Below are 27,566 nucleotides of genomic sequence, written 5' to 3'. Positions count from 1 at the left end.
GTGTGTACTTGTATCATTATAATTTTCCGCGTTTCGAAGTATAGAGGAAAATTATTGTACTAACGGTTCTTTCAAATATATGTATGGACACGTGATATTAATTTTCAGTATTGTCCAATGTACAACTCTCGAGACGATCTGCCTAGCATTAGGGTTTGGACACAGGTTTCTATATCGACTAAGGTAACTTGGTTGTTGGTTTTTCCTGGCTGGCGGGTTCATTTATGACAGAGTCAATGTTTTCAATTCGTATCGAAAGCATTACTTATATAAATAGATATTATTTGCATAAAATATTATGTATGTTATGATAGATTGTAATAAAATCCAGTGTCCTTCTAGTCTTGTGGGCGATCGGCAATTGTAAATTGTGTTTGATATATTTTGTCCTATATATTAGTATAGTGTGTACTTTCATTTATGTAGGAGTAATTTCATCACGCTTTACGCGGAAACTATTGTAGTGAAGGTACGCAGTTACCTTATAATGTTATGCAGATTTAAGAAAAATTATCTGAGTATAGCTAACAACTTCCCTACGGTAGTTTCCTTGATTAACTGTTGCTTCACGGTGTTTCAAAACAACAACTTCCCAGAAATGTTTTCCTTAAATTGATATATAAATATAGTTTACCTTTAACAAGTACACTAAAAGAAGCCGGAATATTTACATAATATCAGTTATACCTTTATTAACTAAATATGGAAAAACAGGTAATTTATTATTATATTGTACTTATAGTGAGACATTCATTAATTTAATTTAATTTAATTTGCATCGAAAAAAAATGAGAAAAAAATAATGTAAAATGTCAGACGTTTCTGTATGTTCAATCATTATTACTCGTGATGATTCAGTGTCTCATTTTAAATCACGACTCATGAACACACTTAAATTGTGACTATAAGTTAAGGAATTATACACCAATACTTGGACTTCTTTCGCGTATAGACAGTTGTGAAATAATCTCACAAGCTAAGATGGTTATAGAGCAGATTATCTCCTTCGTATTAACCAACCAAAATCTTTCACTTTAACAATAAAAACGCACTTAGAACAGCGTGGCCAAGACAATTTCTTGACGCGCTCAGGTTATTCACTTACTGGTTTCTATGGTGGCCGGTTAAGGCCATTTCGCGTTTTCGCCTTTCATATTCTATAGGGCGAAAACGCGAAATCGCGAAAAAGGCGAAGTCGACAAGTCGAAAACACGAAGTCGAAAACGCGCTTTATTCTTTTGTTCTATCTAAATCCCCATTGGAAGGCTTCTGACAGACTGGGTGAGCGTTAAATCACTGTTATGGATAGCCGATCACAACCTAGTTTTAAAAAAAAGTAAATGATTCATTATTTATTATTAACATAAGTATTGCGGTTCTGAACGCTGTTATGAAAATGAAACTATTTTCTTTTTTGTCTAGGAATCGAAAGTTCTGTTTCGGAGTAGATCAATGGAGACAGACGCACATCTATTCAGTATATTTTCTACAAATGGAGAACATTTTATAAGAAAGGCCAACATATTGAACGATGACGAGGAAAACTTCAGGTAATGCGCAATTAAAATATCACTTATGCTTATTCGTATTTATTAGTTGTGGGTTGTTATATATAAAAATTTAAAAAGAAATAGTTGCTTCGCATCACGGTGCGGAGCTATTAGTTTCAGTCGAAATACACGCCATCTTGAATTAATAACTTATCACATATGGATTCTGGTTAGTTGCTCTATGATGCGGCAGAGATACAGCAACAGCTATTGGCTTAAATGAGATAAAGAATTACAGACTTTTCTCGTTTCAGGATAAGACATGAAATGATGAAAAAATTACTATTTGTATTCCGATCAACTGTCATTATTTCTTGTTCATTTTATGCATGAATTGCACACTGAAATTTAATATTGAAATATCAATTATTAATACGTATTTATTTGCTTTGTTAATTTACAATATGCAGAATTTTGCTAAACAATCATGTTCCTATACATTGTTTATAAAATTGCATTATCTGAATTTTTAACTTCTGCCAATCTAGGAACACCTCCAGAGAGACACACCTTCAGATTCGTGTCTATTTGTGAATGTTTTGTTTTGTTTTTTAATACCACATGCACACACATTTCTTTAAATTATGATAGAACGAAGCAGCCCATAGCTTTCTAGAAATCTCAAACGTGTGTGTCTATTAATATCGTTGTACGTTTATCGTTATGTATACAATTGTGGTCAGTTAACACCTGTCTTAATTACTTCCATTACACATATGGTGTTGTCCATATAAACAAATACTAGATTGCATATTAAGTGTTTCCTACATTTTAGAGACGATGACCGACTCATTGCTTTAAATGGACAGTCAATAAGCCATTTTGATCATGTTACTATTGTTGAAATGGTAAAAGAAGTGTTAGATTTTTCCGAGGAAGACAGATGTATAACCTTGGCAAGTAAATTCAAAATATTTCCCCCTCTCTCTCTCTCTCTCTCTCTCTCTCTCTCTTATTTGCATATTCACTAATAGATATAATAAAGGTTTACAATGCCCTCAATGAACGTTAACGTGTAATGTTTAACTGAAATCTTCAAAGTTTTGTTGTAAAAAATTGAAAAATTGGTAACGTTATAATTAGGTTGTTAAGCACATCCGGTATCTGTTCCCAAAAGTTCAGATTTATAGTTTAGGGGAGATAACTCTGAAATATTTAGATTTTGGAAGTTGATAACACATGTTACAATCTACATACTTTTATGAGTTAACATTGAATTAAAAATATCACATTCACATCCCAATAGTTTAATACAGTCCCTTTTAGTGTTCCTGCCCTAGCAAGAAACATCGTCATCATTTGCTATATATTTTCTCTACATGACTAGACAGTGGCGATTTTCATAGGTACTTTGGGAAAGGACAACTTTTTTCTCCATAAACAACATTTTCATTTTTTTCTGTATATATGAACATATTGAATATACTAGAAATAGCTAGTATTGAAATTTACTATCAAGTTTACTCTCCAAATCGGTCACTAATATAGTATAAAGTAAACTTGGAATTGATAGTAAATAGCGAATACAGGCCATTTCTAGTATACATGTATTTAGGCCCAAGTTCTTATAATACAGATTTATCGTTTGTTCTGCATCTATATGTTTGTGTCTTGTTGGACTGGAGTCACATTGCAGTATCTCCAACATTTATTTTGATTCGTGTATAAAACTACTGATTTATACGAGCTGTTCTGGACATATTTGTATATAAACTTATTGTTTAATATGTAGATTATAGATAGGGAAGAACAAGACGGAGATTTAAGAATGATTGAAATTAAACTATTGATATACCCACCTACAGGCAAGTATGATATATTATATGTGCACTTTAAACACGATATTGTATCAGAATTCAAACTTAGTCCATATTCTAAGAGACATGATAATCTAACAGCATGGTCTTCTGTTACATAAAAAATTAATGATTTTCGAAAGTCGTGTGTATCCGTTGAAAAATGTATTGTTATGCCCCACCTACGATAGTAGAGGGGCATTATGTTTTCTGGTCTTTGCGTCCGTTCGTCCGTCTGTCTGTCTGTCTGTCCGTTCGTTCGTCCGTCCGTTCGTTCGTCCCTCTGTCCCGCTTCAGGTTAAAGTTTTTGGTCTAGGTACTTTTTGATGAAGTTGAAGTCCAATCAACTTGAAACTTAGTATACATGTGCCCTATGATATGATCTTTCTCATTTTAATGCCAAATTAGAGAATTTATTCCAATTTCACGGTCCACTAAACATAGAAAATGATAGTGCGAGTGGGGCATCCGTGTACTGTGGACACATTCTTGTTTTGTTTTTAATTTTAGTAAATATGCTTCTTGATCAAATATTGTATTTATAACAAAATGAAATGATTAGTTATTTGCCTTCGTCATATATAATTTCCAGTCCAATTAACTTATAAGATAAAGTAAATACCAAAGGAAAATTAAAAATCATGAACAATTTTAATAAAAAGACTATTGCGAAAAAGAAATATACGAAAAGACAATAAACGATTACAAAACGCTACACAAAAAAACTAATAAAAGACTGATCTAAACAGAGACTTCAAAAAGGTCTCAGTCTTATGACAAGGGTGTGAGCTTATAAGTCAAGCTGAAAAAACTTATGTGAAGGAAACAAATTGTTTAACTGAAGAAACAGACGGAAATGTATACTGAAAGTATTTTTTTATTCCAGATATTGACATAGATGCAGGTATGTATTGATGTAAATATAATTGTATCTTACTCTTAGAATTGTGTTACTTAGGTTACGACGAGTACTTTTAATAAAAACCTGTAGTTGAAAAAACTTCACTCAAACGGCTTTCAATAAAATTTAAAGTATATAAAGGAAAGACTCGATTTCATGCCCAACCACAGGCAACCTGCAATAGCAGATCTCTTAAAGATTTGTTGCAAAGGTTAACTTAAAAGAGAACACGACAGTTTCCAAAATTAGAGCATCATTTCTAACGAATCGATTCCGTTACAACGCCATGGATTGTCCCTCTCAACATAACAGTTTTACCGTCTTTTTATGGCTGTATACCATGAGCTGATACTTTGGTTTATATGTGTAAAGTATTTAGTTACAGATCGAAATTGCGTTTCACTTGATTTCGTATGAACTTCTTATCACAGAAGAATGATTTATGTCATAACAGCAGACGGGACAGTTGTGTTAAACACATCTATAGATTTTTATAATGTTAGGTACATGAATGAGTATATAACAAACGGTCCAATTTAAAAACAACTGCCGAGAATCTTACTATAGCTAATATTTCTATTCAATTTCAGGTTTCAATTTTAGATACATAATTAAACAGTTATTTCAGAATATTCAACCACATGTATACAATGTCAAGTACATACATTCATATGACTGTTATATATCCGAAAGCAATAGCACAAAATATGTCAAATGTACAGCTGAAAACCAACTAGTCACGGAATCATTACCACGTGATGTCAAAGAAAGAGGTACGTAAAGTCAATAAATCAGAGCTAACTTATTCTGCTGTCAAACTGATACTGCTTTTAGTAAATTTTTGTTCATTTGTATGTTTTAGAGTTTAGTGGGGCGTCCATTTCGCTGAACTATCATACATTACTTTTTAGCCACAAGCAGAGATGACCACCCTCCATGGGTTGGATTTTCTTGCTGTGTTGAAGACCTATTGGTGGCCTTCGTTTATTTCTGCTCTGTTATATATAGGGTTGTCGTCTCTCTGAGACGTTCCTGTTTCTATTTCATCTTTGTTGTCAGAAAAAAAAAACATGTTAAATATATAATTATGTATTTATAAATTCCTTGCAGACTAAGAACACTGCCAAAATAATCTCATTTTGAGACCAGGGTGCATTCAGTTGACAATATATAAATTACAGACTGTACATTATAGAGCAGGTCGTAATAATAGAACATGCATATCAATATAGAAAGTGTTGCTTTAAGATATCATCCATACTAATAGTATTTGAAATCAATACCAATTATATCTGTTCTGATTTCACAATGTTTTATAGGTGGCTTTACCTTTGCCTGTCAAAATTATTTAGTTTTAAGTGGAGGACAAAATGATCTGAATAACACGTATGTATGTATTATACGTGCCGTCAAGTGGCCTGGAGAGGAGGGAAATCCCGAGAAAGGACTATATATCACAGTCAAGAATGAAAAAGACGTACAGGCAGAGGTAAATATAGCTTAATAAAATTAACCTTCAGGATATTTGATGGTCATGTTTTGGAATTTTTGTCAGATTTTCAGAATTTTCTAGTATTATGCATTTGAATGCCTTAAAATATTTTGCCCATGGACCCCATTTTTCTTTTTATAAATCTTTTACATGTATAATTATAAACCAATTGTAAAAGTCTTATAAAATCTTATTTAATTATTAATAGTTTTTGAGAACTTTAACTGGTCAATGATAAAGCTATGAAAAATCAAGAGAGAACATTCTCCCGCCAAAATTCCAATGGCTAATATCTAGAAAACAAGCACATTGATCCCTTTTTTTTTTTGCTTTTTTGATTCCTCAATTAATCCCCTACCAATATCTATTAGTGTCATAGAAAGCTATTTATTTTGAAACTGAGCAGCGAACTTTCTTAAGTATTCTTTTTCGAACACTACATTTTGCATTTTTTATTTGATATGCAGATATTTCAAAGGCAAATTGTCTATAATCCTTCGATTTACGCACTGGTATCCTTTTTAATCCATGCATACAAAAGAAACACACTTTGTAGTATATTATGAATGCAGGTAAATTGAGTAATTTACTTTTTAGTAAGTAAATTATGGGGAAAAAACCTGGCGAACTCCTGGAGTAAACCATTTTAGTTTGAAAGCGGTAAATCGCGTACCAAAAATCATATTTATAGCTTTATAGAAGAAACTGCATGTGCTTTTTTTATTTTAGTAATACTATAACAATAAAAAAAAACTTTCATAGGGACTTAATGATTTAAAAAAGACAGATTAAGAGTGCATCAAGTTTGCTTTTAGTAACTGCGAGTATTCTTTGCTGTATTTTTGTTTTGCTTGAGCTTTCAATTGTTACTTATCAAACCATTAATATAGAGTTCTACCACAAGTTTCATGTACTGATCGCTAATATGTGTTCTTTTCTGAAATTTGTTATAGAAATTAGGAGATGTGGTGAGAAAACTTTCCAAAAATGGCAATTATTGATTATCGCCTTCAACAACCCAATACCGTATAATAGTCTGCTATAAAAAGCCCTGACATGAAAAACATATAACTAGTGTGCAAACAAATTTTTCAAACTTTTTAACATGATATTCTACCTTGTTCTGTGACTCTTAAATGACATTGTGGCCAATTTCACAAATATTGTTTATAAAAATAAGCCTTCATCATACATATTTTTTTTTAGGAATTTCCGCATCCTGACAGAGATGTCGAGTTAGAAAAAGCAGATTCGAGATTTTTTATACTTAAAAAAACTCCTAATGGAAAAGAAATGTTTGAATCGATGGCTTATGAAGGTATTCATTTATTCTTTTTCATTTTATTTTTTGCTTAACAGCCATTTTTGAATGATTGTTGGTTGCTTAACGTCCAGTGGCAAATGTTTCATGCATGTTCAGGACGAGAACAAATAACTATAAAACAATAACTATAGGTCCTGTAATAGATGCCGTCCGCAATGAAATTTATTGAAATTAAGACTGCCACTAGAAAAATGATGGTATATTAAATGGGAACAGAAAGTATTGCAATAGGCCACCTACGGACCTCTCAAAGGGTTGTTCCAAAGGTTTTAACGTGCAGTAAGCGTGGCAATCTCTCTACACGAGTCATCGGATTTTACGTCCCCATTCTGACCAAACGTGGTTGCATACTTGTTCATCCCGCACATTCAGACAAACCCCTAAGTATGACAACAACTTCACTGCCGGTTGGAAGAAGACATGTATTGACCATATTTATATTCCCAAGTCGTTTTGGTGGCCAGTCATCTTTTCCACGTGGAACAAATTATATTTGGATTTAAAATGACAAACTTTTCATTTAACCTATATCATGTTTTCTAATTAACAAATATGAATTTCACAAACATAGTCACTAAATGAGAGATCCGTTCAACATTTATATATATAGTAGCTGAGCAAAAGCTTACGAGTCTATTCTAGTCATTCATTGTCAATTTATAGGTGTGAAGAACATTTTTATTTTAAGGATATTTGTAAAATTGTCACAAAAATCATACAAATATACTTTTAGCACTCTTCAAAGTTTAATCTTTGGAAGATTTCTTTTAATCTTGGGATATAAACTCGTAAAGAGAATTAACTACTAGTTTAGTTGCCTCATCAATTATCTTAGATAATTGTAAAGAATTTTACTTAATTCTTATGTGTGCTTAAAAGAACTATTTCAATTATATGATAACATTTTTGTTTTTTAGGGAAATATTTGTCATGGACCAGAAGAGGTATACGGCTCAAACATCTTTCATGTGAAGAACTTCGGCAACACAGTGGAGATCTAAACAATGACTGCAAATTTAACATTACAAATCATAGTTTTATTGGAAACTAACTTGGGTGACAAGTGTATCACATTATCCAGTACAAGTTCATTATTTAGAATTAAATCTTTATAAGTTTAATCAACAGTTGCTATCTTACTTTATCAAACATTAAAAGTGGTTATGATCTAAATCACATATGAAGCGTTTTTATATCTTGTAAATTCTGTATAAAACAAGAAGAAATGGCGAAAAAAAAATATACGAAGTAGAAAAAAATGGAGGAATATTAGTGAAACATTCTATAGAATAAATTAATAACTTGGATTTAGTACGTCATATAGATAGGCGTCATATAGATAGGCGTTGTCATCAGTCTTTTCCTTTATAGGATAAATCATCCTTTATAAAATGATAAAACAAGCATTACCCTGGATTCTCAATAGAAATATTAGCTCGTGTATTCTCTGAAGTATGTATTTCCTAGTCATATATGTATATATTTTGTTAATACAATAATACTGTAATTCAAATGAAAAATAAACTCATTAAAGTTACCAGGTTTATTTATTTGTATTGTAGTCCTGTATTATTATGTTGTCATTTTAATGTTATATTTAACAATGCCATCAAAGTGCGAGGTTTGGCATGCCACAAAATCAGGTTCAACCCACCATTTTTTTTAAATGTCCTGTACCAAGTCAGGAAAATGGCCATTGTTATATCATAGTTCGTTTCTGTGTGTGTAACATTTTTACGTTGTGTTTCCGTTGTGTCGTTTGTTTTCTCCTTTATTTGAGTGTGAATTCACTTTACTATAAGACGTGTCACGGTACTTTTCTATCCCAAATTCATGTATTTGGTTTTAATGTTATATTGGTTATTCTCGTCGGATTTTGTCTAATGCTTACTCCGTTGCTGTGTGTGTTACATTTTAATGTTGTGTCGTTGTTCTCCTCTAATATTTAAAGCGTTTCCCTCAGTTTTAGTTTGTTACCCCGATTTTGTTTTTTGTCCATAGATTTATGAGTTTTGAACAGCGGTATACTATTGTTGCCTTTATTTATAATTGTGTACGCCAGGCACCTATTCGTCAACAAAATACTCATCAGGGACGCTCGAATCAAAACCTTTAAAATTTCAAATAAAGTAAAAAGTTGAAGACCATGGAGGAACAAAATATCCGAACGTTTTTGCCAAATACAATTATACCTATTTTGAACAATTGTAGAATTATGAAATATTCTGGCATAAAAGTTAAATAAAAACTAAAAAATTTTAAGCATAAATCAAATAGCGGATATAGGCTAAACATATAGTGGAGATCACTTCTAACCTCTCATCAAATCTGTCAGGAGAACTGTTTTAGGACTATGCAGAACTGTCACCCTGACACCTTTTAGACAATTCTAGCTGGAACCGTTCTAACCTAGAACTGATTTAGTCAGGTCTACCCTAGAAAAGTTTTTTTAAGAACTCTTGGTCTAAAAGAATCAAAAACAATAAAGAAGTCATAAGAATATAATATATACATGTATTAACCTAGAATGCACTATCATTTTCTATGTTCAGTGGACCGTGAAAATGGGCTAAAAATTCTAATTTGGCATTAAAATTAGAAAGATCATATCATAGGGAACATGTTTACTAAGTTTCAAGTTGATTGGATTTCAACTTCATAAAAAAAATACCTCGACCAAAAACTTTAACATGAAGCGGAACAGACGGACGAACGAACCGACGGACGAACAGACGGACTAATGGACACAGTTCTACCAGAACAGTTTTAAACAGTTCTACCCTAGAACTGATCCTGACAGTTCTACCTAGAACTGATTGTGACAGTTCTACTTCGAACATTTCTATGGTAGAACTGATTTAGGTAGAACTTTTCTAGGAGAGTTTAAAACAGTTCTATGACAGATTATTCTGACATGCAGTTCTAATGAGAGGATAGAAATGATCTCCACTGTATGAGGTTAGTGTCCATATGAAACCATGCATCGCACGTACTATCACTTTTAAATGAGTAAGGCATCTCGAGATTTTGTTAAAAAAATAATTTTCTTTATATTATCTTTAAAAGTTCACGTTATAATCAACATATATAATAAATTTTATGCTGAAGTTACCACAACTTTCATATTGAATCACCTTTTACAACAAACTTTACTATGCGGTATGGGCTTTGCTCATTGTTGAATGCCGTACGGTGACCTATAGTTGTTAATGTCTGTTTCATTTTGGTCTTTTGTGGATAGTTGTCTCATTGGCAACCATACCACATCTTCTTTTATTATATTTAACCAAAGAATGATCGAACGGACGCCCAAAACCGGGCAACATAAAGCCTCTACAATCGTAAGTGGAGCATACAAATTAATCAATAAACATGCTATATCAATCTTGAAGGAACCAGAATTTGTTTTGCAACAGTCTAACCTCCAGAAAAAGAGTATACAGTCCCCGAAGACAATACGCCAAGAAAAGCGTTACTTGCGTGTAAATCATGTTAATTATACTCCTCCGACGAACTTTTCTAAAACCTTCATCAGGAATGCTCAAACCCAGAGTTGAGTCCAATTATGAGTAAGATGTCAAAAATACATAGGGAGCTATTGGACCAATTAAAAACATAGTGAAAAGACCGTACGATACTGATGAAGGTAAAAGACCGTACGATACTGATGACGGTAAAAGACCGTACGATACTGATGACGGTAAAAGACCGTACGATACTGATGACGGTAAAAGACCGTACGATACTGATGACGGTAAATCAAGGAAAGCGCATCAGACGCAAGAATATCCAAAGTTGTATCATCAATGGAAATAACTTTTCATCTTTAATAAAGCCAACTGTGGATCCAAAAAACGACCTAGCAGTAAAATGATAAATATAAGAGGAAAGTTTGAATAAAACGCAACAAGTAAGCCAAGTTTTTACCCAAATAGGCTATTTATGTCATGATTCCCAAGGTATTTAGACAGATCAACCTCTGTAAGCTGATATCCTCCCCCAAGACTATGCATAATTTGGTTAACATCATCATGGTGATACTGAATGGAAGTGCCGGAGCCCGCTCCACCAAAGGTAAATACGAAAAGAAATACAAGTTCATTTTCGACGACGAAGAAACATGGATTGCCGCTATCTCCACTTATCTTAGGCTCATAATACTGGTAACGTGTTGTATTCCGGAACGGAACTGTTAAGCGAGCCATGTTGTGTGCCTGAATTGAAAAGTCGTCAACCAGTGCTTTTTCTTCAAAATCCGTACACAGTGTTGGTAGTCTTACATACATACGCGTTGGATGGAATTCTTTAAAATATTTCGGAAGTACTTTTGCAAAACTTATAGTTGAAGGAACGTCGCTATCCAAAAGACCAATAACCATATCGAAGCCAGAAAGATATGCCCGGTGGTTCGTGGAATTTGTTCTGACTGGTATAGCCCTAGTCTTGATTATTTTTCGATCAAATACATTATTGTTTTGATCAACGAATCGGAGAGTTGAATTTATTTTAATACTGTAATGCCTAGCCCACACTGCATGACGAGGTGACAGAAGTGTGCCGGCTTTCCTATTGTTGCCGTAGCTATTCCATGGAGATATACATGATAAATCTAGTCCGTATGCCCAGCAGTTAGTATTTCTAGTGTATACTTTATGAGTATGATCCTGTTTTGAGAATATTTTGATAGCTTCTTTCGGAGTATGCCCTGCAATCTCTACTGCCTTTAGACGATCATCTATACCATGAATCATATTTGAGAATAGATTTACTGATCCAGTTGTAATGTTAGGGTTATACCAATTACTATGTTCATGGTACTGACAATGAGTGCCGTGACTTTGAAGCTCAATCGTCTCATTATGGAAGTATGTCTGAAGACAAAATTCTTTGTGGAAATTGCAACTGAAAACAAAGAAGATATCAATTACAATAACATATCAGTTAGATACACATATAAATGGCCATACGACATCTTACCTTTTGATTTCTGTCTACAAAAGAGAGGCAAAAGGTACCAAAGACACATTCGAACTCATAAGTCGAAAATAAAATGACTACGTCATTGATAAATAAAAATATCAAACGAGACAAACATCAGTACACAAAACACAACATAGTAAACTAAATACTGAGCAACAAGAACCCCACCAAAAGGCTTATTCGTTAGGTCGCATTCGAGGGAAATAGGACGGGATCGCAGTTACGATAAATGAAACACATGTGTAGCAGTGAGCACTTGCATTTTATTTACCCCTCAGTTTCTCTGACATATTTTGTTGACACTAACTAAAATTGCATGCTGATAAACCGATATCTTAATATATTTAAAAATTAACTTTTAAATTAAGTTCTACATGTATTATAGTTGAATTTCATTTTGATAAAGCTTATATTAACAAGTTATCACCTCCCATTTATAATCCTGCCGTCATCCAAACAATATTTGTTAAGGTCGGTAACCCCTTGTCTACATCCAGTATCTATGGCATCTATACAATCTTGGTAGGAAGCACTAACTAACATCCATGATACTGAAAAAGAAAAGTTCAAACAAATAATTGTTGTATATTATAGTATTAATAAATGGGTATTTTTATAATGGCCCTGTTATATGTCCAAGGTCTGTAATAATGGTCGAGGAAGTCTGTAATGGCCCGAGGCAATGCCGAGTGCCATTACAGACATCCGAGGCCATTTTTACTGACCGAGGACATATAACAGGGCCATTATAGAAACACCAATTTCCTGATACATTTATCAACCAACTGAACAAAAGTGTCTGTGTGGCTGCCAACTTGATGTACTCTATACTCTTTTAATGACAGTTTAGTTTGAAAAAAAAAATAAGTTGTACTTCACCATCATAAAGCTTTTAATATATATCAAATATCAAAGATATTAAGTTGACAGAAGTTATGTGTTGAAAAACAGGATAAACAGTGATCCCTGTATTTGAAAATCGGCGGACATGTTAAATTTATTATATTTGGCCCTGTTTTTTTTTCTGTAATGGCCCTGTTTTTCTGTAATGGACCTGTTTTCTCTGTAATGGCCCTGTTTTTCTGTAATGGCTCTGCTTTTTCTGTAATGGCCCTGTTTTTCTGTAATGGCCCTGTATTAATGCCCAGTTTGTCTGTATTAAGCCCAGTTAGGGTTTTTAATAAACAGTCATTTTTGGCAATAATGTACTTAGTTGGTTAATAAAAAACAATAAACCAGCAAACTAAAAAAAAAAAAAAAAACGAATAACGCGAAACAATATCGTAATGGAAACAAACTACATAATTGAATTCGTTTGTATCGGCCTTTTTCAAAACTGAATTAAATAATCTGAAATTTCGTTACATTCCCTGAAATGATGATACAAAATTCATATCTATATACAGTATTTTTGAATGTTTAACAGTTTTTAAAGATTTGTTGCAATCTGTTAGTAGAAGATTAGTTTTTCAATCAATGGTTTCAATTTTATGGAAAGGCATCAGAAATTGGCCAGTTGTGTGCTCATCAACATCAATTCGTACATTTTTAGTGTTCATCATACAAAGTGTATCGGGGACTTCATTGAAATAATCTGGATCATTTGCTGTTATCTTTAAATAAAAATAGTCACGCTAGTGTCTTGGTTCGTGACACGTTTTCATGGCACATTAACAACAGTTGCAAATTTAGTAATTATTATGTATTCCAACTATAAATACCATATATCGTAGCTTTTTGAGTCAGTTCGACACAATTACACTACACGATTGAACATACAATCTCCAACCACTTTTATAGAATGTCAATTGATAACATCCAAACAAAACACAAAAATGCTTATGTTGGGGAATAACTTTTTCTCCGAGGCTGAACTATCGATACTTAAAATGTAATACTATCTTGTGTTGAGAAATAATAAGTCCAAACCATATCTATTAAACAGGTTTTTATAAAAAATGTCAACTAGATGTTATTCATTTCAAAAAAATTAAGCCATTCTATTTTTTTTTTTAATACATTAGAAATCATCGAGAGAAATAATTTCTGCAAGCTAATAATACTATATTTGTAAATCTTGCGTACTTACATTTTGAGACCCAAAAGAATAACAGCAATCGTATCATGTTTGTAACTAATTCAGTGCTCTTACATGTATGTATCGAATGTAAGATTATTATATATAGGTTCAATCAGGTTAAAATTATCTTTATCTACCAATGTCAATAGTGCTCATTCTTAAAGCTTTTCCTTATTAGTGTACTATTGAATATAGGAATGTTCGTGTATTTCAAGAGATACTAATACCTGCAGAACGATTAGTTTGACACAGTTTCTTATCATTTATAATGTTAGGAGATGCTTGGTGGGATTCATGTTGCTATGTTTTCGGTTTTCAATGTTGTTTTGTATACTTAAGAGGATGTGGTATGAGTACCAATAAGACAACTCTCCATCCAAGTCACAATTTATAAAAGTAAACCATTATATTAGGTCTTCAGCACCGAGCCTTGGCTCACACCGAACAGCAAGCTATAAAGGGCCCAAACAAATACAAGTGGAAAACCATTCAAACGAGAAAACCAACGGTCTAAATAAATATATGTCTGTTTGCCTTTTTCTGTCTTAATCATGGAGTTGTCAGGTTATTCTCGAATTATATAAATCAGTTTTAATACCCCTTTGGTATCTTTCCACTCTCTCTTACTCCTTGTCATTGTTTGTCCTAATTTTGGTCCTTTTTTGGTTTTATCAGCTCCTTAATGTTTGAATTAGGTTTTGGACTCTCCAATAGTTTGGCCTCGAGCATCACCGAAGTAGAACTGGGCATCCGGTGCAGTAAAATTGTTATAAACATAGTTCTACAGAAGAAAAAAAGGTTTTGTGAGCATATCGCTGTGACGTTTTGTAGATAGCTTGGAGATTAAAATTGACTGGCCAGTCGTATATTTGGCAATATAATATTTTTAGGCAATACAAGTATAATATTGAGATTCATTTAAAAAACAAGTAGTACTTGATTCGTTGAACTGTAGTTGAGCTGTTCTGACTGTAAGTCGAAATTGGGTCGCTTGCAAACACTAGATAGAAAAACGGTAAAGTTACAGAAGCCAGACTAGTTTTCAAACAAAATCTGTAATGTTTTTTTCATTATAAGCCGTATCAAATCCTTGTTCATTTATATTTTCTGCCAGTGCCGTCTATAATATATAGGTAAATGACGTAAACTATGACGTCATTATATGACACAATTCCTGATGTAACATGGTGAGTATGAAGTCAAATCTATCTTCTGAAGTCGTACACACATTATATCTCCTCTTTTCAATGCAAGACTCCTGATTATGGACGGAACATTGGTCACTGGCAAGCAGCAACCATCGATAGATCTATCTAAAGAGGGGTAAAAGATGCCAGAGGCACATTCAAACTCATTCTTGTCGAAAATAAACTGACAACAGCATGGCTTTCCAATGAATTGTTGTCGTTTTTAAGCTACAATCAGTAGACAAAAGTGAGTTTCCACTACGAAAAAATCTATCATTTCAACTAAAATCGATATTTTAGAAATATGACAACGTTTATTCTAAAAGAAGGTTTTGGGATCATTAGTGCTTTTCAAATGTGTACTTTGTTTGGTCTTATGGGTTAACTCTTTTTATTTGAGGATCACTAATGAGTCTTGGTAGACTATGCGCGCATCTCTTGCATTGACTAAATTTTTCCTAACTGACAAAGACAGAATACCTGATTTCAGAGCATGGAGATTATTACTAGAAAAATGTTGCCTATAAATATACTATGTTAATCATTTCAAGAAGAATATGTCTAAAAGACGACAAAAAAACATAACGATTCACAACACAAAATCACTCATTTTCCGTTTAAATATTTATTGAATTAGTTAAACTGGTAGATGGATAAAACTTCATTATTTTGCTATGAACCATGCATTTATAATCTAAACACAACATCATATCGACATCATAATTATCTTATTCTATAATTATTTCTTTCAACTCAACCTTTCAAAGTGGATCTCTCAAATCTACCTAGTCAAAAAATATTTAAAATTTTTATGGGAAGGTCGATTTAGTTAAAATACTTCCTATGTTTTAAACGTTTTAAGTGACTAACGTCTTCCGATGAAATTGGTTTTCCACTTTTCTTTATACCTTGGTACCTAACACTACAGGGAGATAACTCGGTAAAATCATCAGAACGTTTTAATGACGTTGTGTTCGCTTCTCAATGATCAAAATAAGTTTTTGTCAAACTACTTTATAACCAGTGTAATTTTTCTGATTAAACGGTTGGTTCAATATTTTTGAAATTTTTATATATTTGTCAAAGGGTCTAAGTAAATACTTTGTCAAAATTTTAAGAAAATTAAACGAGCCAAATTAATTTTAGTTAAAGTGTTTGGTACCACCTTAATACACTTTCTATTTTGATATGAGGAAATATTTCCTTATTATGTAATTGTTTATAGGTCATGGCTGTTTATTTGTGTGGGAACGGATATGTATGAGACATTTAAAGAGAATTGTTTATATTGTATAGAAAGTAAAATAAAGTATATAATAGATGTATGGGTTTATACCTCTATGGGTATATTTTGTCACATTCTTAATATTATTATATTTGAGGTAAGTTATTCAACTTTATGTAGTGGTGAAGAATATGTATTATTGAAATAAGAAAAAGACTGAAAACAGAAGTTGTCTATATCGGAGAGTTCACACTCTTACATTAATTCATAATTTTGAAAAATTAACAATTGAAAGTTTTGGCAGCACGGTTTTTTGTTTATCAAGAAATTTGATGTTTTTCCCTTATTTTAGCAGCTGAGTCTGAAGATATTTGTTGAGCTACATATCTATTCTAGTTCCGATATCATAACTGTTAGGGTTGGTTTGAATACTTTTTGAATTTCTGAATAAAATTGAGAATGGAAATGGGGAATGTGCCAAAGAGACAACAACCCGACCAGAGAGCAGACAACAGCAGAAGGTCACCAACAGGTCTTCAATGCAACGAGAAATTCTCGCACCCGGAGGCGTCCCGAATGTTTATTTCAAAGACAAGCTTTAAGGTAATGATTGCACATTACTAATGTGTATACTCTATGTTTTTGTACAAATTGCAACCCAAAGACACAAATATTTTAAAAAGACATCAGCAGGTTAACATATATATAGTCCTAAAAATAAACAGATACACACACACATATTATATATAAACAAGTCTAAATTGAAAACAGTATATAGTAATATATTAAATATATAAAATGACTGAATAATAGACAACGATAAATTTTACGGGGCGATGGATCATATAGTTATAATACAGCACACTACAAAATATAATATATAACAAGTCTAAAAGGGTACAAAATCACCAAAAAATAACGTGAACAAGCGTTAAATATTTCGGATAACAGATATCCTTCATCAGTGTGAATATGATGTAAAATTACTCTGATCATAAAACTATAACAATCTTGAAATTTATACAATAAAACAGTTAAACCCGAACATCATAGAGACGATTGTACATTTTTTGTAAACATGACGTAGGTTATATAGCTGACAACAGAGTCTGCAAAGATATATATATGCTTTAAATAAAAAATAGTAAGTGCATACGAGCTGGTACAAATCTAAAATTTTAAAGGTGACGACAGTTACGACATTACAACAACGATTGCGTGGAAATACATTCTCAATAAACAGCACTGACCTATCTAAGCTTGAATAATATTTCAAATTTGACAACGGTAGAGTAATTATCATGATAATATAGGCTGCGTATTCAAACATCCCCAATAAATAGCAGTTTGATATTGATAAGAAAAAAATTAGGTTAGCTAATTTTTGATAATTTACGTGGCTACGTACTTGTACATTCCTCCCAAATGAATAGAACCCTGTAATTGAAATTGGTATAATTCAAAAATTCCCTACAAATTGTAAGAGTCCAGTACGGAAGCCGACGTTACTAGAAACAAGTGATGGTAGGGAAAATGAGTGAATCATTCTATGTGTTTTTTTTATTTATGCCCTTTGGGGAAACTGTCCTTAGCTTTATTATCCAAAACCTTTCCCGTGCAAGTCTGTGGACCCTTGACCGACCCTCATTGCAGTCTAACGATTGTGACGGTAAGCTTTTTGAGATCAGCTTGGGCGTGCCAATGTGATCTCAATTGAACCTTATGGGGACGGGTTTGCAGGTGTAGTCACTTCGATGACCATTTAGGCGTTTGTTAAATGGCTGTTCTGTCTCGCCAACATACTGCATGCCACATCGACACTGATGAAGGTATACAACATTCTGGGTTTTGCAAGTTACATTGTAAAGTTACGTGTACACAGACCAAGTGGAGTGGCAAGTAACTATTTGAGTACTAAGTATTCAGTATTGGTTGGCAAGTCAGAAATCGTCTGTTACCACACGACTTGCAGCATCTTCCAGTTTTTATTCCAGAGAAGACGCCAGTTCTCACAAATAAGTCTTTCAGACTTGTTGGTCTCCGAAAAGTTAAGACAGGAGGTTTGGGAAAGATCTTTGATAATTTTGGGTGCTTGGAAGTTGGCAATAGTTAGCCAATTAGCACGGATTAAACGTGAAAGTAAAGGCAGCATTGTATATTAAAGTTAAAACAAGCGGAACTATTTGCTGTGCCTCTTCTGTTTGTACTGTTATATGTCATTCTGGCTGTTATTATTAGCTCGCAGAAACCTCTTATCTATGTCCCATTTCTTATAAACTTCGTTTGGTAAAAAATCCGCGTAGATCCTGTAACCGTTTGGTGACAGCCTCCTCAGGAGCAAATCCGCTTTACTCTGAGAGCTTGACTCTACGGAATTACTTTTTGTACAGTGTTTGGGGAGAAAGGTACTGATGTTTATCTGTAGGTTTACAGTAGAGGTCTGTTAATATGACATCGTCCTTTATAGATGTAGATGTGTCTAAGAAAGATATTTTAGAGTCGGAAATTTCATTTGTAAATTTAATTGACTGGTGGGCGTTGTTTGCACATCGGATAAAATCGTTCATTGTTGTTTGGGATTAAATCCATTCCATGTCGACACCATCGATGAAACGGAACCAAGACAGAGACTTGGATAAAGATGCTGAAATGATTTGTTTCTCAAATTGCTTATGAAAATATTGGAGTGAGACGATGCCATTTTTCCCCATTGCTGTCACCTTTATCTAAAGGAAATGTTCACTATTACACGTGAAATTGTTGCATGTCAGAATCAGAGTTAGCAGCTGGACTAAAAATTTGGTAGGTGTGTGCGCGAGTCCCATTTTCCTTACCCGATTGTATTCCGTCACCATGAGTTATGTTGGTATACAATGAGATGAAATCTAAAGTGACAAGGAGAGTTTCCGGAGGAAGATGGTTCATGGATTCAATTTACGAAGGTAATCTGTAGTGTCTTGAATGTGAAAAGGGAGATTTTCTACATAAGATCTTAAATGAAAGTCTATGAATTCCCAGATTTTCTCAGTCCGGTGGCTTTTGGCGGATACAATGGGTCTACCAGGATTATCAAATTATGGTAATTGATTGCAAATGTATTAGAATGAAATTCATAACAGTGTAGCTACAGCCATTCATTGACTGAGGAAAATTAAGTGAACGTTCGTCTGTAATGCCCACTGCTCAGGACGTACTTATTATAGAAATTTAAACTGTGAGGTCACCAAAGGTTCTAAACGCCTAAATAAAATAATTAAAAATACTAATCAGGAATAACCTTTGTGATTTGAATATAAATAAAAATGGCATTCAACACGGAGCCTTGGCTCACACCGAAAATACCGAACAGCAAGCTATAAAGGTTGAAATCAATACTTAAACTTCTTTACTTGATTTTTTGTTATGGTTTGACCATCAATTTTCCTAATATGATATCGCACGTTCTTTCAGATTATTTTTTTACTTAATTGGCTTTAAAAGTTACAATGCATGTTGTCGTCTGTTTATGTAGTTCATATGTGTTTTTCGTTTCTCGTTGGTTTTCCCGTTTGAATGGTTTTACACTAGTAGTTTTTGGGGCCCTCTATAGCTTGCTATTCGGTGTGAGCCAAGGCTCCGTGTTGCAGGTCGTACCTTGACCTATAATGGTTTAATTTTATGAATTATTACTTAAAAGGAGAGTTGTCTCATTGGCACTCATACCACATCTTCCTATATCTATGTGTTGATTGATCATCTTTTTGCGGACGTCAAAGCAATTTAACAACTGCGGTTGTCGAATTAAGTCATCTTTAAACTTTTATCTGGTCTTAGTTTTATTTAAAAACGAGTGCATAATCCACCTTCAAAAGTTGTGCAAATAAAAAATAGACAGAATATACTTCTGCCCTATCTGCGTACTTGCAAGTTATTGGAAAGTCAAAAAGCTATTTGGATTAAACCGTGAAATTTGAATTTACGTGAATGTATTGGTAAAATGTTAGACAAATTGTATATAGGAAACTTGAAATTATTTTGTTATTTTTGTGTCATGAATTTTCATTGATGCCATCTCGTATGTTTTTAAATATGAATAAAGAGGTACTCAGTTTGCCTTATACGCAACGAGACACAAAAAAAAAACAAAAAAAAACACGAAATAAAAAAAAGGTGCAACATTCATTCTTCAACAAAAGAATACATTACAAGAATATGAGTTTTGTAAGAAACGTGAGAAATTGTACTGGACTTGAAGATAAGGCAAAGTGACAAATATCTGAATGAATGAATCGCTTTATGGTATTAGACAAAGAAATTAAATGATTTTTTAATTATCCAGAACTCTTCACAAACTAAACCCACGTGTATATGCATTGAATAAATAGTAGGCCATTCTTAAATGATCACACCGTAAGTAGTAGGGACGGATCAGTTTGAGGCACCCTCAAAACACAGGGCGCTAGGGCGCTGACGTCATATGCGCATGCCCCGCCCCCAATATGAGATATGGGCATATACTAGCCCTAATGACGTCAGCGGAAGTAAGGAAGATGAGTCACGACGAATGGACGTACATTTTGTAGGTCATATTTGGTCATGACGCAACCATGAATCATCATGATGCAAGATCAGGGCATGACTCACTACATGATAATACGGGCTATATATCAAAACGGAAGCACCTGATGTCGGATTATGACTCTTGGACCACCATATGATGAATCCCATATATGGAAAGCGACCACAATACCCTATGACCATATATGGAAATTATGACCAAATTTGGTAAAAAAACTTATTTTCACTCAAAAATCGAAATAAAATACATGATCATATAGGGAAATCGACAAAACAACCTATGACCATATATGGAAATCATGACCAAATTTGGTAAAAAAACTTATTTTCACTCAAAAATCAAAATAAAATACACGATCATATATGGAAACCGACCAGATACCCTATGACCATATATGGAAATTATGACCAAATTTGGTAAAAACTTTATTTTCACTCAAACATCAAAATAAAACACATGTCCATATATGGACAACAGGTCACGTGATCGTATCGAGGAACGTTAACTCTGGTACAAAACAAGGGAAGCAACTCTGTATATATATATATATATATATCTCTCTCTTGGATTGACAATTCAACGTTCGAGGCAAGGTCACATGATCATATCGAAGAACTCTGGTACAAAAAAGGGAGGCAACTCTTCAAGGTGTGAACGTCAATCACCGATTAATCGTATCGTGTTCGGGGCAAATAGAAAAAATACCAACGCAGATGTCAGTTTCATATACATTTATTACATTCATTCGTACAATGCAAGCAGTTTGTCGTCGTTACTCATCAAGTCTCTAGACGAAAAATCTTTCACAATGTCTTCCATGCTAATGTTTCTATATCTCATCTTCACGAAATGTACACAATAGAGTCCGCACGTATCGGATGATCCCGGTTGCACTTGAGTCGTACTGAATCTGTATTGAGGTCCATTGGCGATGAGCACGTTCCTGAAGCGACGATGATAATACTCCGGAGAACGTCAGAGTGAATCGAAGAATTCTGCCGGTCCCGTGGATGGAAAGTGAAACGCCACCCAATGCTTCCCCGGTCCATCGCAGGTATCCGTGTTGACGACATAGGTCATCGGTCGGTGCGAGATGTCTGCGGGTAACTCTTCGGCACAACGTACGTCCACCGGTAACCCTTCCAACGCTTCTTCTAGTTCTGCGTCGCTCATGGGAAGTATGTCTTCGTCCGTGTCGTATTCGGAGGTATCCTCGCTGCTGTCGAGCCTCCTCGCCTTGGAGATCCTTTCCTCCTCCTCCCTGCTGCACGCATGCTCCTCCAGTCCGCGGCGGTGTACAAAGACCAGTCCGCATTCTTCGCAGGCGATCAGATCGTTCGTGGTCGTTTCTTCCGTTTGGGTCGTCTCCTCCTCTCCCGCACCCGTCAGGACGTTCGTGCGCAGTCTCTCCGTCTCGGGGGTCTCCGGTTTGACGTCGACAAGGAGATAACCGTGTCGTCTTCTCGTGGCCTCGTCGAATTGTCGCAGGAAATGTTCGGATCGACCCGGGTACATCTGTCGTGCCAGGGTGGCCACGGGCTGTCGATCGATCGGATTGTCAAAGAGGACCATGTAATGACAGTTTCTTCTCTGGGTGGGGTCCTTTCCAAAATACAGGTTCTGGTAGATGGCGATCACGGAAAGATTTCGATGGTGACTTCCTTCGGTGAAGAGATCGTTGATGCGGGTGTCTTTGCTGGCGAGGGTCATCAGATCGTCCAGGACCACCATGTTGCGCACTCTCGGATCGAAGAAGTCGTCGCTCTCCAGGTCGGCGGGGATGCCTCTCACAAACTCCACCGGCGGGTGCACGCCGTCTCGTACGACGTCGTAGAGGGGTTGCCACCTCTTGTACAGCCAGACGATTCTCTGCGGTGCCGGTTCGCACATCGCTTCCGCTTCTCGGAGGACTTTCGCCACGAAATGCGTCTTGCCGCAAGACGTCGGACCCGAAACGATCATAGTAAACGGGTGTCGAAACAGGAACGGACCGGACACGGCGGTTGTTCTACCACCGCAGGCACGGGCGGCGGCTGTTCTTCCACCGCAGGCACGGGCGGCGGCGGCGGCGGCGTATCCCCATTACCATGCTGATTGCGATAATGTCTCAACATGACATCTCTCCTGGAAAACCGTCTATGGCAGGTAGGACATTCCATGTTTATACATGTACTTCGATATCGAATCCGCTATCCTCTTATAACTTTTTTTCTAAAATGCAGCAAGCAGAATACGTGATCGTCCTTGAATCGGCACACTCGTAATCTATCGTCTCTGACGGTGATTTCCAATAGTGTCACCTCGCCTCCCCTCGTCGTGCGGTAGAGTGGTCTCTCGAAGACGACTTCCATCGTCTCGTCCCGTCGCACTGCTACGGATTGAAGTAGTGGTAAATACGTGTCTCTGACGTACGATTCTTCCCTCACCACGTCGGAACATAGGTAGACCCTGCGCGTGGGTATTTCGAAAGTAGGCACGAACGTCATTTCCAATAGGGCACACTCCCACGTTCCATTCGTTAAGTGTGATCTAGGTAAACGTATTCTGAACTGTCCTCCCCTATTCTGGGGAAAAAGTTGGAGCGAGTCTCCACTATTGACGAATAAGTAAAACTCGTCCATGGTTTTGATTAAGCATTCGATCCTCTTCCTCTTATAACCATCGCCGCCGCCGCCGCCGCCGCATAACCATGTTTTTTTTTATACAAGTAACCATACATTTCATATGTCTCGAATGAGTACCGAAGTTCGATTAAAACCACATAACACCATTTTTTTTTGTCAACAATAAATGTATATTGTGTATAATAAAATGTATATTGTGTATGTTTCATATTGTCGTGCATCTGGCCTGATGGAAAGTCGAAAACTACTTTTCGTCGTTATCTCCCCTCCCTTCCTTGTCATAACGAAAAATAGTTCTCGACTTTCCAGTCTACAATAAATAATAGGAAATGAATGAAAGCAAATTAGACACTAAATATTTATTAACATTAGTTACAAATTGAAAAAAAAAAAAAAAAAAAAAAAAAAAAAAAAAAAAAAAAAATACCCAGAAACATCATCTATATATTATTAATCCATAAAATAATTAGCAATGTTAATTTGTAAAGCGGTCACCAAGTTGGATTATTTTCTTTGTCATTTCATAGAATCCATCTTTGTCTGGTAAATTATTTTCTCGCCATTCACAGTTTTGTAAAAGGTTTATAAATGTATTTTTCAACTCCAATGATATGTCTGTAAGTTTAGTGTCCCTTTTCCACAATTCTAAGAGTTCTTCGCAATCAACATTTTCCAAGGCATCGTCAAAGTATATATTCAGTTGTTCTAACTCGGACATCATGAGACAGGAATGATTTCTCTGACTGGGATGATTGTTTCTACATCCAAAACAATGTTTTCTGGTTAAAAGTCTGACTTCTTCTACCACTTTTCTAGCATATAAGAACAAGTATATATCAATCGTCATTCGAATCTCTTTACCCTCAGTTATGGTTTGTGTTGATTCCAACTCGATAGTTTATGAAGACTCTGTGAACGTTGGATTCCAACGCTGTTTATAAAGGGTATTTGATCACGTGATGATGTGTGGTTTGATTGGCTTAACAACACTGACAGATGTCAAAATCGGGAATTTGATGTGGTAGCGAAGAGATAATTGGGTTCCCATTTTAAATGTTCTGTTTGTATACAGTCGTTTTTTGTTTTTTTTTTGTCTAAGCCAGTAGTGTAGTTCCATTTTTTGAACGACTAAAACACATTCTTGGTAAATGAAAGCGATTAGAAACGACCACTGGGTGAAATGAAGATGTCGATCATTTACGTCTTACATATACTCTGGTGTAACCGTTAGTTGTATTTTCATTGGTTTGTATGAAAATTGTGTTTTGGTTGGCTGTTTACCTTTTATATCGGCGGAAAGTATCTCGACATATAAGGTGATCTAAGGAGAGAAATGAGTCACGCGGTGACCATGTAAATCCGAAGCGATGTGTCACACCTCCCATGTTCTGATCTTGCATCCTGATGATTCATGGTTGCGTCATCACCAAATATGACCGGCGTCCATCCGTCGTGACTCATCTTCCTTACTTCCGCTGACGTCATTAGGGCTAGTATATGCCCATATATCATATTGGGGGCGGGGCATGCGCATATGACGTCAGCGCCCTAGCGCCCTGTGTTTTGAGGGTGCCTCAAACTGATCCGTCCCTACTACTACCGTAGAAGTAGTTGTGCTTAATCAATGAGATATTTTGTGAATTAACCCCATCAACTTAATAGGTTTTTTTACAATGGATAAACCTATTTTTTTATTATTATTAAATGATATCATCTCTGAGCATTATTATTACACGGTTGTATGTGATGATATAACAAATTTTTAAAACAAATTCCTTGAAAGCTTTGTAAAATGAAAGTTTCATTTTATGTATCGAAATGTGTAACAAGTGAGTATTTCAATCCCCACTGGGAGGCCTCTGACAGACTGGGTGAGCATAAAATCATAGCCGTTGACAAACGAGTTACAATCTACAAACGTTTTACCGTCGACCACACTGTTATGAAATTAATTCTAAATGCAATTCATATATAGTCTTTATTGTAATGCAAAAATATACTATGCCGATACCCTGAACTGAGACCGTAATTAGATTAATATAACTGCCAATGTTTGTTCTTGACAACATGCATCTATGTACGAACGTTTCGAAAATCAAAGTTATAGACAGGTTGTAGCTCGCCGAAGCTCGCATTCCACCTGGTTCTTGGTATTGACAAATACAGCTGATATTTATAGACACTAAACAGTAATTGTTTATGTACGTGTTAACGTAAAATCGAGGTCTTATAAAGTTCTTCGTTGGTTTGTGTAATCTGTGCATCAGTTCTCAAAAAGAACCTAACAAAAGGAACAGAGTCCAATTTCAGAGTATGCGTGATTTTTATCAGTATCAAGAAATTCAAACACTGAAAAAAATACCACACAACTTTATATTTTGACTTTGTCAGAACTATAGTTTGCGATTCAGACATAATATCTTAAGCGATATTGCTCACTTGATACCAAATTTGAATATATTTAAAGAAGAATTTTGATAGGGACGGTCCTCCCTTCATTCAATACAACAATTTATCTTTCAAGTACACATATCATTGTAAAAACTCGTGTAGATCTTGAAATAAAGAACTTCACATCTTAACACAAAACCAGAATAACGTAAATATAAACAAAAATACGGAAGGACCATGAAAAGTAGTAAATAGAAAAACAAATTAAACGGACTTTCAATGTTGGTAACTCGCTCATGCTTATCTTTTAACTGATCATTTGAATTATGTTCAAATTAATTGATATTTCCTTTTAAATACCCGGAAGTAACAGTAGCTAAATTAAACAAAGCAAATATTTCCGCTTCAATTAAGATTTAAAAAACCCAGGTGCATTGTTATTAGTTCCTCATATGAACAACATATACGAGGTCTCTAGTTGATGATGTTGAAAGATTGACATTAACGCAAGTTAGTGAGTAACTTTACAATATTTCCATATTTACAATTTGTTTACAGATTATTTTAACCTAAACCTAAAATTATGTTTGATTGATTTGTGATGTGACAATTATTTCCTGCATATTCAGGAGATCAAACTATTTACCAATAAACGAAAAGGTAAATTTCGCAAGATAGGTAGACAGGAATGACGGTTGAGAAATTAAAACTGTCACTAGTATGGTAAAAAGGCAGAAATTTGTTTTGCAACAGACCACCAAATGATTACTGAAAACCTTCTTACATATGCAGAGATCGGTGTACTTTCACTGTTCCAGACATCAGTTTTCACGTCCCAAGTCTGACTGTAAGTAGCTTCAAAATTCTACTCGACGGTTTTTAATCGGATTTTTGTGTCAAAAATGTCGGTTATTGATTTGGGGATGTACGGCACGGGCGGGCGGCAACCAAATGTTGTCCGTGCATTTACTCATGAAGCGTTCAACCAAACCTTGTAAAATTTTAATATGTTGTTACTGACAACAAAATGATGGTCAAGTTCAATAATGACGATTTTGACTTTTACCGTTCAGGAGTTACGGTTCTTGAAAGTTTAAAAAATGTCGTGTCCGTGCATTTACTCATGAACCAGTCAACCAAACCTTTTAAAATTTTAATTTGTTGTTACTGACAACAAAATGGAGGTCAAGTTCAATAATGACGATTTTGACTTTTACCGTTCAGGAGTTACGGTTCTTGAAAGTTTAAAACATGTTGTGTCCGTGCATTTACTCATGAACCGTTCAACCAAACCTTTTAAAATTTTAATATGTTGTTACTGACAACAAAATGGAGGTCAAGTTCAATAATGACGATTTTGACTTGTACCGTTCAGGAGTTACCGTTACGGTTCTTGAACAAGCTTGATTTTTGCCTTTCCATTTGAAAACCATACAATTCATTCATTTTTTTAGATAT

The 27,566-nt window shown here is 34.8% G+C and overlaps 3 protein-coding genes across 10 annotated transcripts in view; 2 read left to right on the top strand and 1 right to left on the bottom strand.

The window, feature by feature from the left end:
- The first annotated feature begins 401 nt into the window (after positions 1 to 401).
- Positions 402 to 8,600, top strand: LOC143068019 (uncharacterized). Its single transcript, XM_076241760.1, has 9 exons — positions 402 to 714; positions 1,423 to 1,550; positions 2,326 to 2,446; positions 3,283 to 3,355; positions 4,233 to 4,250; positions 4,838 to 5,020; positions 5,567 to 5,736; positions 6,946 to 7,057; positions 7,981 to 8,600. The coding sequence occupies exons 1-9, from the start codon at positions 703 to 705 to the stop codon at positions 8,112 to 8,114; spliced, it is 951 nt and encodes a 316-aa protein (XP_076097875.1). The 5' UTR covers positions 402 to 702; the 3' UTR covers positions 8,115 to 8,600.
- Positions 8,601 to 10,978: 2,378 nt separating this feature from the next.
- On the bottom strand, positions 10,979 to 14,234 carry LOC143068018 (uncharacterized). Its single transcript, XM_076241759.1, has 3 exons — positions 14,133 to 14,234; positions 12,471 to 12,594; positions 10,979 to 11,965 (listed from the first exon to the last, which is right to left on the bottom strand). The coding sequence occupies exons 1-3, from the start codon at positions 14,167 to 14,169 to the stop codon at positions 10,987 to 10,989; spliced, it is 1,140 nt and encodes a 379-aa protein (XP_076097874.1). The 5' UTR covers positions 14,170 to 14,234; the 3' UTR covers positions 10,979 to 10,986.
- Positions 14,235 to 16,561: 2,327 nt separating this feature from the next.
- Positions 16,562 to 27,566, top strand: part of LOC143068017 (uncharacterized) — a 34,410-nt gene continuing 23,405 nt past the window's right edge. For 2 of the 8 annotated variants that reach the window (XM_076241756.1, XM_076241753.1), the window contains exon 1: positions 16,562 to 16,692. The gene's annotated coding sequence lies outside the window, so the exon portion shown is untranslated. Of the gene's footprint in view, positions 16,693 to 26,491; positions 26,623 to 26,797; positions 26,956 to 27,566 lie in introns of those variants that run through there. The other 6 variants (XM_076241758.1, XM_076241750.1, XM_076241755.1 and 3 more) reach the window with 5 other exon arrangements.

Source organism: Mytilus galloprovincialis, chromosome 3 (assembly GCF_965363235.1).
Source record: "Mytilus galloprovincialis chromosome 3, xbMytGall1.hap1.1, whole genome shotgun sequence".
NCBI lineage: Eukaryota > Metazoa > Mollusca > Bivalvia > Mytilida > Mytilidae > Mytilus > Mytilus galloprovincialis.
This window is presented reverse-complemented; position numbering and strand designations above follow the sequence as displayed.